Below are 12293 nucleotides of genomic sequence, written 5' to 3' on the forward strand. Positions count from 1 at the left end.
GAGAAACTATATCACTTACACATCACTGCTAGGAATTAAAAAGTTTGGCAGTTTCTTACAAAACTAAACCTGCAATTACTTAATGAGCCAGCAACTGCATTCCTGGCACTTTTTCTGGAAAAATAAAGATATATGTTCACACACAAACCTGTACATAGATGTTTATAGCAACTTCATTCATAATAGCCCAAAACTGGAAACAATCCAGATGTCCTTCAAAGTGTGAATGTTTAAACAAACTGTGGTATATCACACTGCGAAATATTAACCAGCCACAAAAAGTCAAATTATTGATATATACAACAACCTGGATGAATTTCTAGAGAATTATGCTGAGTAAAAAAAGCCATGCTCAAAAGTTCACATACAATATGAATTCATTCACATAACATTTTTGTTGTTGTTGTTGTTTTGTCTTTTTTGAGATAGAGCCTCACTTTGTCACCTAGGCTGGAGTACAATGGTGTGATCTCGGCTCACTGCAACCTCTGCCTCCTGGATTCAAGCTGTTCCCTGCCTCAGCCTCCTGAGTAGCTGGGGTTACAGGTGCCCGCCACCATGCCTGGCTAATTTTTATATTTTTAGTAGAGATGGGGTTTCACCATGTTGGCCAGGCTGGTCTTGAACTCCTGATCTCAAGTGACCCACCCGGCCCGGCCTCCCAAAGTGCTGGGATTACAGGCGTGAGCCAGCCTGGCCAACATGGCAAAATCCCGTCTCTACTAAAAATACAAAAATTAGCCAGGAGTGGTGGCGCACGCCTATAATCACAGCTATTCAGGAGGCTGAGGCACGAGAATCGCTTGAACCTGGTAGGTAGAGGTGGCAGTGAGCTGAGATTGCGCCACTGCACTCCAGCCTGGGCAACAGAGTGAGACTCTGTCTCAAAAGAAAAAAAAAAGAAAAGAAAAATTCAGGGAAAAAAGGATGCTTGCATCTGTACTGAACATGGGCACTTTTTTCCTTGTCATTTTTCCCTAAACAATACAGTATAACAACTATTCCCATAGCATTTATATTGTATTATGTATTATAAATAACCTAGAGGTAATTTAAAGTATACAAGAGGACATACACAGGTTATATGCAAATACTATTCCATTTCATATAAGGAACTTTTATGTAAGCATCTATGGATTTTGTTATCTATGGAGTCCTGGAAGCAATCCTCCATGGTTACCAAAGAACAACTGTATTGTATATATGTCTGACACATGTCTATATTGTATATATGTCTGATACATGTCTGTATTGTATATATGTCTGATATATGTCTTATTGAATATATGTATACGTTTGTATTGTATATGTGTATATGTCTGTATGTATATATGTCTGACACATGTCTGTATTGTATATATGTCTGATATATGTCTGTATTGTATATATGTCTGTATTGTATGTATGTATGATATATGTCTGTATAGATGATATACAGATAGATGTCAAACTTACTCTATTTTTTAAAAGCTTGCTAGGTGATTATGATACGCATCTGGATTTGGAAATTCCTATTCAAAAGTGCCTTTTTTTGATACTGAATCAATATTTGCATCTATACTTACAGGTGCATTCTCTGAAGAAAACAACACAAACGACAGAGGAAACAAAAGGTTTGTAAAATATATATATTTATGAGTTATAATAAGCTGAACAGAAATGTTCATGGCTCTGGGCCCCTCACTGTGGATCCCTTTAGTATATGATTAAAAACAATACTCAGCTACTTCTTACAATCTTATTACCAACCATCTACAGGTGGTTTTCTATATATTGTAAAATTGAACTGCTCAGACTACATTTTGAAAATAGTTAGCATTTTAGGCTTGGGATAAAGCATAAAATCAGAAAGGAACTGTGTAATCAACGACACTGTGAGGAAATGCATTCTTACTTTTGTCTTTGCTGATCAATCCAGAATTTACAGCTCTTCCTGACAAAGTCACAGCCCATTCCTCGGCCCCAGTCTAACTTCTCAGCCATGCTGTAATTTGCTTTATACCAGCTGTGGAATAAAAAACAAAGCAACTTTTATTGCTGTCCTTTTAAAAACAACTCTAGCATAACAACTGAGAATCTCAACAGCGAGCACCTTAGGACCTTGAGAAAGACTTTGGAGGCCATCACCATAAGTGATGATTCTTGCAGAGCAGGGACTGCTACATAGGGATTCAATAACCAGGCTTATGATGAGGTATTAAATACTTTTACATTTTTACATAACAGAACAAAACATGTTTCTATTGTAATTTTCACTTTATTTTACTTTGAGACAGGGTCTTGCTCTGTCACCCAGGCTGGACTACAGTGGCACAATCCCGGCTCGCCGGAAGCTCTGCCTCTTGGGTTCAGGTGATTCTCCTGCCTCAGCCTCCTGAGTAGCTGGGACTACAGGCACCCGCCACCATGTCTGGTTAATTTTTGCATTTTTAGTAGAGACGGGGTTTCACCATGTTTGCCACACTGGTCTTGAACTCCTGACCCCAGGTGATCCACCCGCCTCGGCCTCCCAAAGCGCTGGGATTACAGGTATGAGCCACTGTGCCCAGCCTATGTCCAATACTTTTTAAATGTCCTAGCTGGGCGCGGTGACTCACACTTGTAACCCCAGCACTTTGGGAGGCTGAAGTGGTTGGATCACTTGAGGTTGGGAGTTCGAGACCAGCCTGGCCAACATGGTGAGACCCTGTCTCTACTAAAAATACAGAAAGTTAGCCAGGTGTGCGGTGGTGTGTACTTACAGTCTCAGCTACCTGGGAGGCTGAGGTGGCAGGATCGCCTCCGCCCAGGATCATGCCACAGCACTCCAGCCCGGGAAATAGAGTGAGACCTTGTCTCAAAAGAAAAAGTTCTAACAACAGAAAAAAGAAAGTACTGACTGAGTTTCCAGACAAATTTAATCGAAGGCAATCAGTTTGTTTTAGTTTGTATTTATTTTTAGAGACAAGATTAGCTTGCAAAAATTATAAAATTATACAAAGTAGTCTCTTACCTGTATGTATTATATTTTGTTCCTTTAGCATTATCAAAACAGCAAATAAAAACATAGGCTCAGGGCTGGGCGCAGTGGCTCACACCTGTAATCCCAGCACTTAGTGAGGCCAAGGTGGGTGGATCACTTTAGCTCAGGAGTTTGAGACCAGCCTGGGCAACGTGGTGAAACCCCATCTCTATAATAAAAAATGTAATAAAAAACAATAATATTGAAAAAAAAATAGGCTCAAAAGTTGGGGAGATAAGAATTATCCCCTCCACTTATATCACCTTACTACAAAATCAAACAAATATGTAATGTAGCATCTTCCAAAACTTCTCTCCTGTCAAAGAACAAAGCTCTCACTCAGAGAGAAACTGAAGGAGTCACAGCGCTCCAAAGCCAAAATGCCTGCAACTTCTGCAACTACAATGTGAGTTACATTCCCAGCTACCTTGGTGTCACAGCAAGGTCAAACTGTCCGGACAGTGACAGTGCCCCTAGTGCTGTCCACTAACAATTATTTTAGCAGGTGCTCAGGCTCAGAAGCCCTTAGCCCTATGAATAAAGTGTAGAGTAAGTAGACTCCTTTGTGAAGGTGCATGTTGGTGAGTGCAGAATATCCTATCAGCGCTGTTATTCCATCACCAGGTGGGCACTCCAGCTACACATCATGAGACTCTCTTGATAACCGTTTCTTTGCAGCTCTTTCCGTATTAGCAGTCAACAGTTATTAAGCATTTGTCACATGGTAGGCACTTTGTTAAATGAAGGCTACAGTAGTAAACACAGAAACTGCTCTCATGAAGATCATGATCTAGTAGGGAAGACAGATACTAAAACAAAACATTTGAAGTGTGATGAGTATTCCAAAGGAGAAGTATATGATGCTAACAGGAACATAGTAACAGAAAAACCTAAGTTAGTCTGAAGAATTCGGAAAGGTTTTTCTGAGGAAGCAACTTTAGCTAAACTCAGAAGAATGAGCACTAGTGAGGGAGTAGAGGGGGCTTTAGAAACAGGGGTTTCTGAGTAGTATTAGTGAGTTGTGAAATCCACTTAGCAGATCTTGATTAACATTTCTCTCTCTTTAAAAACTCAATACGATAAAGGACTGCACTGAGGCAGCAAGAGTAAGTCTTGTTTCATGAGTCTTTAGCTCGGTTTTTTGTATAATGCTCACACTTAGTTGGCACTTACAGTGTGCCAAGCACTGTACAAAAGGGCTTTACAAATATTAACTCATTTAAGTCTCATAAAACTCAATGAGATATGCTGGGCACGGTGGCTCATGCCTATAATCCCAGCACTGTGGGCAGATCACCCGAGGTCAGGAGTTCCAGACCAGCCTGGCCAACATGGCGAAACCCCATCTATACTAAAAATATAAAAATTAGCCAGGTGTGGTGATGCACACCTGTAGTCCCAGCTACTCAGGAGGCTGAGGCAGGAGAATCGCTTGACCCTGAGAGGTGGAGGTTGCAGTGAGCCAAGATCACATCACTGCACTCCAGCCTGGGCGATAGAGCAAGACTCCGTCTCAAAAAAAAAAAAAAAGAATAACCTCTATATGTTTAAATCCTTACACCTCTTTGACCTCTCAACAGTGAAGGTAGTGTCAACAATTTTCATGGTTTTAATGGCACCTCTGCCATTAATTTTCAAATTTGATTCAATTTTCTAATTTTCTCTCAGACTGTCTTAGAAAGAGTAAGAGGTAACAATGCTTCTACTAAAGCAGCTTTAATTTTTTTTGATATGTAGGGGTTGTATAAAAGATTTCATGTAAAAACAGTATTTCTGCCAGGCATGGTGGCTCATTCCTGTAATCCTAGCACTTTGGGAGGCCAAGGCAGGAGGCTTGCTTGAGCCCAGGAGTTTGGGACCAGCCTGGGCAATATAGTGAGACCTTGTCTCTACTTAAAAAAATAAACTAAACAGTATTTCATGGCTTCACCTGAAAGTTCCACTGTTTTATTTAAAAAAAAAAAAAGTAACTTAAAAATTATTTGGTCTTTTCTTGATATTGGCTCAGCCTCTGCTTATTCGAAAACAAATAATATCAGGGATTTTGTCCTAATTATTACTATGTCTCGGGGCCTCAAACATTTATTGTGGCCAGGTGGGGTGGCTCAGGCCTGTAATCCCAGCACTTTGGGAGAGGTCAAGGTGGGTGGATCATTTGAGCCCAGAAGTTTGTGAAAAACCTGGGCAACATGACAAAACCCCATCTCTATTTAAAATACAAAAAATTAGCCAGGCACAGTGGCACGTGCCTGTGTCCCAGCTACTCAGGAAGCTGAGGTGGGAGGATTGCTTGAGCCCGGGAAGTCCAGGATTAGTGAGTCCAGACTGCCACTGCACTCCACCCTGCGCAACAGGAGTGAGATCCTATTTTAAAACAAACAACCAACAAAAGTATTTATTGAATGAATGAATGGAGTTGGTATGAATAATGGACAGCTAACTGTACAAGATTCAAATAATTAATAAGTATATTTTGCTTCAGCATAAAATGTCAACATTTTCTTAAGCTATGAGCTCAGTATTAATTTCATTTTAATAAACAATTCATATCCCATTGTCACAGCTGTCTTACCCAGTGTCCTCCATTAACGCCAGAGTGATCCGAGAGAGTACTCGATTCTGAGTGTGAGAACCAGTCATCGCTTCGTTCTGAAAATCACCAACAGAGTTTAACTGGAAAACAAGATTCTCTGCAACTCCTAATACTTTCTGTAATTCCTCTGATATATATATTTAAAATATTCCAACTGTGAGAGGCTGACAAGACATTCATTTAAAAGTGGTGAAATACATAAACTTTTAAAATGACTAGACCGAACCTTGAAGTGAAATCTACTTTCTGCCCTAAGTGTTTCCACTGTGTACAATTCCCTTGGAATGGCAGGCAACTGGCATTTAGAACTCTGTGATGAATGAAGATAAATCTATATGGAAACAGAAACACTACAGAAATATTATACTCTCCAGGTAAAGCAAAGTGGGTGAATGAGGCAAATGCACAGATAATTTTGGGTCAGGGAGAACGGCTGTCTGAATTACACTGAAAATGTTTTCATAACCTTCAACTCTGTGATCACAGAAACATGTGCTAACATGAAAACAAGTGTGACAGAGTCACGGGGTAAACGGACTTCCTTGAAAGGTCTAAAACATCATCAAGCTCTACCATCTACCCAATATTTTAATTCATATCATACAATTCCTATCAGGAGGTCACCTAATGATGAGGACTTCACTGCCTCTGACGGAGCTTATTTCATCTTTGGACAGTTCTGAGTATTCTTTAAATCTTTCCATTGCACACCAGATGGCCATCTCAAGTACTGTGATACCATGCTTCAAAAAAAAATAGTTCAAGGACACAAAATTGATTTGAGAGAAACTGATGCCATTACTACTCTCAGAGCTTCTGCTGAAAGGCACAAACTTTCATTTCTGGCCAATCTTCAGCTTTCTTAAGGGAGTCACTTGAGAAAATTTCTTAAGGAAAAAAAAAAGCCAAATTTCCCATGGAAGGAAGAGATGTGCGTGTCTTCTGTAAGTTTCCGTCATTGTTACTTTGACAGTAACCACAAGCATCCATTTCATTCCTTCCATAATTTTATTAACTTTAGGCATGATGTATATAAGCTGCAACTATCCATTTAAGCAGATCTCTAAAACTAAAAAGATACTGGTTCTTATTTGGACATGATCTTTCTCAGCCAGGCTGGTCCTCCCATCTGTCTGTTGTGGTCTTGAGCTGCACGGGGAGGGGAAGAGGCACAGATGACAGCCCCTCCACTGCCACGTGGAGCACAAGAGGAACGCCTGGCTCTACCGTGCTGGCAGGCTGGGTGTTCCTTCTAATATCCTTCTCTAAGGGAATCTTTTCTCAACATGGCTTGATTAGGTCCTGTGGGTTTGACTGCTTAGTTGAACCTAAAAACACCAACTGAAACTCCATCCTGGGGTATCACAGATATAAATAAGTTGCTCATTATATTTTCTAAAATACAAAATTTAAACCATAATTGTTCATTAACAGAACTGTTATGCTACATTCATATAGAAAAAATGAGTAGATCCAAGAATACAGTTTATTCTGTGAAAGCATGTGTTTCTGCAATGTGAATGAGCTCATGTGAAATTAGTAAATAAGGGAATGGCATCAATATAACATGGAATCACGTTGGTTCGTTGATTTTCCCTGCATGTGACTATTTTGTGATGAAGCCTAAACACAAAGTATACTAAGATAGCCAAACACAGGAATACAAAAATGCTGTACTGTGTACAATGTGTTAATCGGTGTAGCCAGCGACTCTGCGTGCAAATGTTTACTGTATGATTCTCACAAGTCTATGTACATTTTACCCCATCCTCAATACTCAGATTTACAATCCCCCATGCAGCTAACATGGGTTATTATTACTGCTGATGCTGAAGGTAAAGAAATGCTAGAGTAGCCAGGCACGGACGTGCACACCTCTAACCCCACACTTCGGGCCGCTGAGGCGGGTGAACTGCTTGAGTCCATGAGTTTGGGGTCAGCCTGGACAACACGGTGAAACCATCTCTACTGAAAGTACAAAAAGAAAATTAGCTGGGTGTGGTGGCACATGCCTGTATTCCTAGCTACCCAGGAGGCTGAGGTGGGAGAACCATTTGAGCCCAGGCGGTTGAGGCTGCAGTGAACTGAAATCATGCCACTGTACTCTAGCCTGGACAAGTGAAGTAAGACAGAAAGAAAGAGAAGAAAGGAAAGAAAGGAAAAAGAAAAGGAAAAGGGAAAGGAAAAAGAAAAGGAAAAGGAAAGAAAGGGGAAGGAAGGAAAGAAGGAAGGAAGGAAGGAAGGAAGGAAGGAAGGAAGGAAGGAAGGAAGGAAGGGAGGGAAGGAAGGAAAAGAGAGAGAAAGAAAAAGAGACACACAGACTACAGCAGGCTGGGTGCAGTGGTGTGTGCCTGTGGTCCCAGCTACTTGGGAGGCTGAGGCAGGAGGACTGCTTGAGCCCAAAAGAGTTCGAGGCTGTAGTGTGCTATGATCATACATGTGAACAGCTGCAGCACTCCAGCCTGGATGACACAGTGAGGCCCTGTCTCTAAAAAATATAAAAATTTTAATTAAAAAAATACTAGAGTAGATACAGGACTTCATTTATTGAAAATCTAATGTCTTTTTAAAACTGAGCTCAGAGTTCTACATGACTTATTTGTTGCTGTTATTGATCTGTTTACTTGTTTTTCCTACAAGTCTTGTTATTTTTCATGTCCAATTTTGAAGAAAAAGGTTTTTCAGGAAAGCATACATTGCATTATAGCAGAAGCACCTATAGTGCCCTGGAAAAAGTGAAAAAGTTGCATAAATATGTGAACCCATTAAAAAATAAACAATTCTGCATGTGTTTGCACATACATACATAACATTTATGAAAGTATATACAAAAAATGTAAAGAGTGATTATACCTGGAAAGTGCATCTGGAGAGCTGAAGGGGTAAAGGGACCTAAACATTTTTCAGTTTATAACCTGTTTGAATAACTTTTACCATAATTATGAATTATTTTCATTAAATAAAGTCTACTGTAGCCTTAAAAGCAGTTTTTTCCAATTCTGTGAAGAAACTCATTGGTAGCTTGATGGGGATGGCATTGAATCTATAAATTACCTTGGGCAGTATTGCAGCACTATTCACAATAGCAAAGACTTGGAATCAACCCAAATGTCCATCAGTGACAGATTGGATTAAGAAAATGTGGCACATATACACCATGGAATACTATGCAGCCATCAAAAAGGATGAGTTTGTGTCCTTTGTAGGGACATGGATGCAGCTGGAAACCATCATTCTTAGCAAACTATCACAAGAACAGAAAACCAAACACCGCATGTTCTCACTCACAGGTGGGAACTGAACAATGAGATCACTTGGACTCGGGAAGGGGAACAGCACACACCGGGGCCTATCATGGGGAGGGGGGAGGGGGGAGGGATTGCATTGGGAGTTATACCTGATGTAAATGACGAGTTGATGGGTGCAGCACACCAACATGGCACAAGTATACATATGTAACAAACCTGCACGTTATGCACATGTACCCTACAACTTAAAGTATAATAATAATAAATAAATTAAAAAAAAAGATTAAAAATAAATAAATAAATAAATAAATAAAGTCTAGTAAAATTTAAAAACAAACTGACCTCTAATAACCTTTTTTCCCAATGGTTGAGCTCAGTACCCATACCACCTTGATTTTCAAGTTCCATTCCCTCCAGAACTGGACAATCAAAATGTTTTCGTGCTTCCTCCTAAGAACCAGAAAAAAAATCGGAAACAAATATGGTACAAAAGCACTGTTAAGATGGTGGCAAACTTTTCATCACATGAATACAATAAGTTAACATTAAAGACTTACTTCGTCGAGAAAAGAGAATTTCTTTTTAAAATATGGTTTTTAATATAATTAAATATTTTGATGCAGTCACACTCTTCTTTGCTAGGAAATTACTACTTCTCTTAGCATCTTTTCTTCTCTCTGAAGATTTTCACTTTTGTACCATATAGTGAAAAAATGTTATAGACTAGGATGATTGACAGTTGTAACTCATGTCAATAACAATTTAAAATTTTTTATTTTATTTTAAATTGACAAGTTATAACTATATATTTATGGAGAACAGAGTGATGTTATGATTCATGAATACAATGTGAAATAATTACATCAAGCTAATACAGCCATCATTTCAAATACTTATTTTTTGTGAGAATATTTTAAATTTACTCTCAGTAATTTAAAACTGTGCAATACACTATTATTAACCATATTCACCACGCTGTGCAATAGATCTCAAAAAAAAAGAAAAAAAAAGTGTTACTCCCGTCTGTGATTTTGCACTCTTTGGCCATCACCATTTTCCCCACCCCAGCCTCCATAGCCACTACCCTCTGCTTCGGAGTTCAATCGTTTTAGATGTCACATAGGAAATGTGAAAACATTAGGTATTTGTCTTTCTGTTCCTTTTTTAGCACCATGTTCTCCAGTTTCACCCATGTTGTTACAAATGACAAAATTTCCTGCCTTTTTAAGGCTGAATACATTGTGTTAGTGGTGTCAACTTCCTGTGCAGTCCGCCGATATCTGTGTATAACTTGATTTCTCCATAACTTAACTATTAATAGCCTTCTGTGGACTAGAAGCCTCACCAATAACTGCACAGTCAATTCACACATATATTGTATATTTTATGTATTATGTACTGTATTCTTACAATAAAGCTAGAGAAAATAAAATGAATATATTCACTGTTCATTAAGTGGAGTCAGTCCTCATAAAGGTTTTCATCCTTGTCTTCACGTTGAGGAGGATGAAGAGGAGGGGTTGGTCCTGCTGTCTAAGGGGTGGCAGAGGTGGCAGAAAGTCCACAGAGAAGTGGACCTGAGCAGTTCCAACCTATGTTGTTCAAGGGTTAATTGTATAGAATACACTTTATTTAGTCATTCATCTGCTGATGGACGCTTAGGCTGATTCCGTAATGTGGGCTGCTGTAAATAGTGCTGCACTGAACACAGGAGTGCAAACGTCTCTTTAACAAACTGGTTTCAAATCTGTTGTGTAAATATGGAACAAGGACTATTGGATCATATGGTAATTCTACTTTTAGTTTTTTGAAGAACTTACAGTTTTCCGTAATGGCTGTACTAAATTATACTATCTCCACATCCTCACCAACACTTCTTATCTTTTTTTTCTTTTTAAAATATGGAATACTTCATGAATTTGCATGTCATCCTTGCACTGGGGCCATGCTAATCTTCTCTGTATCATCCCAATTTTAGTTTTTGTGCTGCCAAAGTGAGCCTTCTTTTGTCTTTTTGATAACAGTCATCTGACAGGCATAAAATGACATCTCATTGTGCTTTTAATTTTCATTTCCCTAAGGATTAGTAATGTTGAGCATTTTTTCATGTACCTGCTTACAATTTGCATGTCCTCTTTTGAGAAATGTCTATTCACGTCCTTGGCCCATTGTTTAAATGGGCTATTCTTACACAGCTGTTTGCATTTCTTGTATATTAACGCCTTTTCTAATGTACAGCTTGCAAATATTTTCTCTCAATTTCTAGGTTGTCTTCACACTTTTGTTTCCTTTGCCATGCAGAGGCTTCTTTGTTTGATGTAATCCCATTTGTCCACTTTTATTTTTGTTGCCTGTACTTTTAGGGTCCAATCCAAAAACTCATTGCCCAAACCAGTGTCATGTAGTCGTCCCCTTATGTTTTCTTCCACTAGTTTTACAGTTTCTGGTCTTAAATTTATTTAATATATTTGGAGTTGGTTTTTGTATATGGTGTGAGATAAAGGTCAAATTTCATTTTTCTGCATATGGCTGTCCAGTTTTCCCTATACCATTTATTGAAGAGACTTTTTCCCATTGTGTATTCTTAGCACCTTTATTAAACATCAATTAACCATAATTGGTTAATCATAATCAAGTCAATAATCATAATGTATTCTGTTCCATTCATCAATGTGCCTATTTTTATGCCAGGACCATAACATTCCTTTGCCAGTTGACCAATTGCCATTCCTTTGCAGCACAGTCTGAAATACTGCGAAGCTGGAGGCATCACACTGCCTGAACAGCTTTGTTCTTTTTGCTCACGATTGCTTTATTTTTTTTTTCTTTTCGGTGTTTTTGTGGTTCCATATGAATTTGAGGACTTTTTTTCTACTTCTATGAAAAATGACATTGGAAGTTTGATAGGGATAGCAATGAACCTGTAGACTGTTTTGGGTAGCATGGACATTTTAACAATACTAATTCTTCTACGCCATGAACACAGGATACCTTTGTATTTATTGTGTCAATTTATTTCATCTAGTTTTCAGTGTACAGGTCTTTTACTTCCCCAGTTAAATTTATTCCTAAGAATTTTGGGGTTTTTTTGTGGGGGGGTAGCTATGGTAAATGAGACTGTTTTCTTGATTTCTTTTTCAGGTAGTTTTCTGTTAGTATATAGAAAACTACTAATTTTTGTGTGTTGATTTTGTATCCTGCAACTTTTACTGTATTTATTAATCCTCACAATTTTTTTATGGAGTCTCTAGGGTTTTCTATATATAAGATCACGTCATCAGCAAACAGCAACTATTTCACTTCTTCCAGTCCTATTTGGATGCCTTTTATTTATTTCTATGGCCTGACTGCTCTTGCGATGATTTCCAATACTATGCAGAAGTGGTAAGAGTGTTCCAGATCTTGGAGGAAAGGCTTTCCATTTTTCACTAATAAGTATAAGGTTTGTTGT

General features: G+C 38.7%; 1 protein-coding gene, 1 non-coding gene and 1 pseudogene across 3 annotated transcripts in view; all 3 read right to left on the reverse strand.

Annotated features, from left to right (window-relative positions):
* The window catches only part of LOC135969467 (large ribosomal subunit protein eL33 pseudogene), a 110418-nt pseudogene that overhangs the window by 54109 nt on the left and 44016 nt on the right, over window positions 1–12293 (reverse strand).
* LMLN (leishmanolysin like peptidase) overlaps window positions 1–12293 on the reverse strand; it is a 73213-nt gene that overhangs the window by 25912 nt on the left and 35008 nt on the right. For both annotated transcript variants that reach the window (XM_065539337.2, XM_074030501.1), the window contains 3 exons: window positions 9185–9292; window positions 5574–5650; window positions 1895–2005 (listed from right to left, as the gene is read on the reverse strand). In XM_065539337.2, coding sequence (XP_065395409.1) covers window positions 1895–2005; window positions 5574–5650; window positions 9185–9292 — 296 coding nt within the window. The remainder of the gene's footprint in view (window positions 1–1894; window positions 2006–5573; window positions 5651–9184; window positions 9293–12293) is intronic.
* LOC123571970 (U6 spliceosomal RNA) lies at window positions 10738–10842 on the reverse strand. Its single transcript, XR_006696328.1, has one exon. It is a non-coding gene; the product is annotated as a U6 spliceosomal RNA (small nuclear RNA).

This window comes from Macaca fascicularis, chromosome 2 (assembly GCF_037993035.2).
Source record: "Macaca fascicularis isolate 582-1 chromosome 2, T2T-MFA8v1.1".
Taxonomy (NCBI): domain Eukaryota; kingdom Metazoa; phylum Chordata; class Mammalia; order Primates; family Cercopithecidae; genus Macaca; species Macaca fascicularis.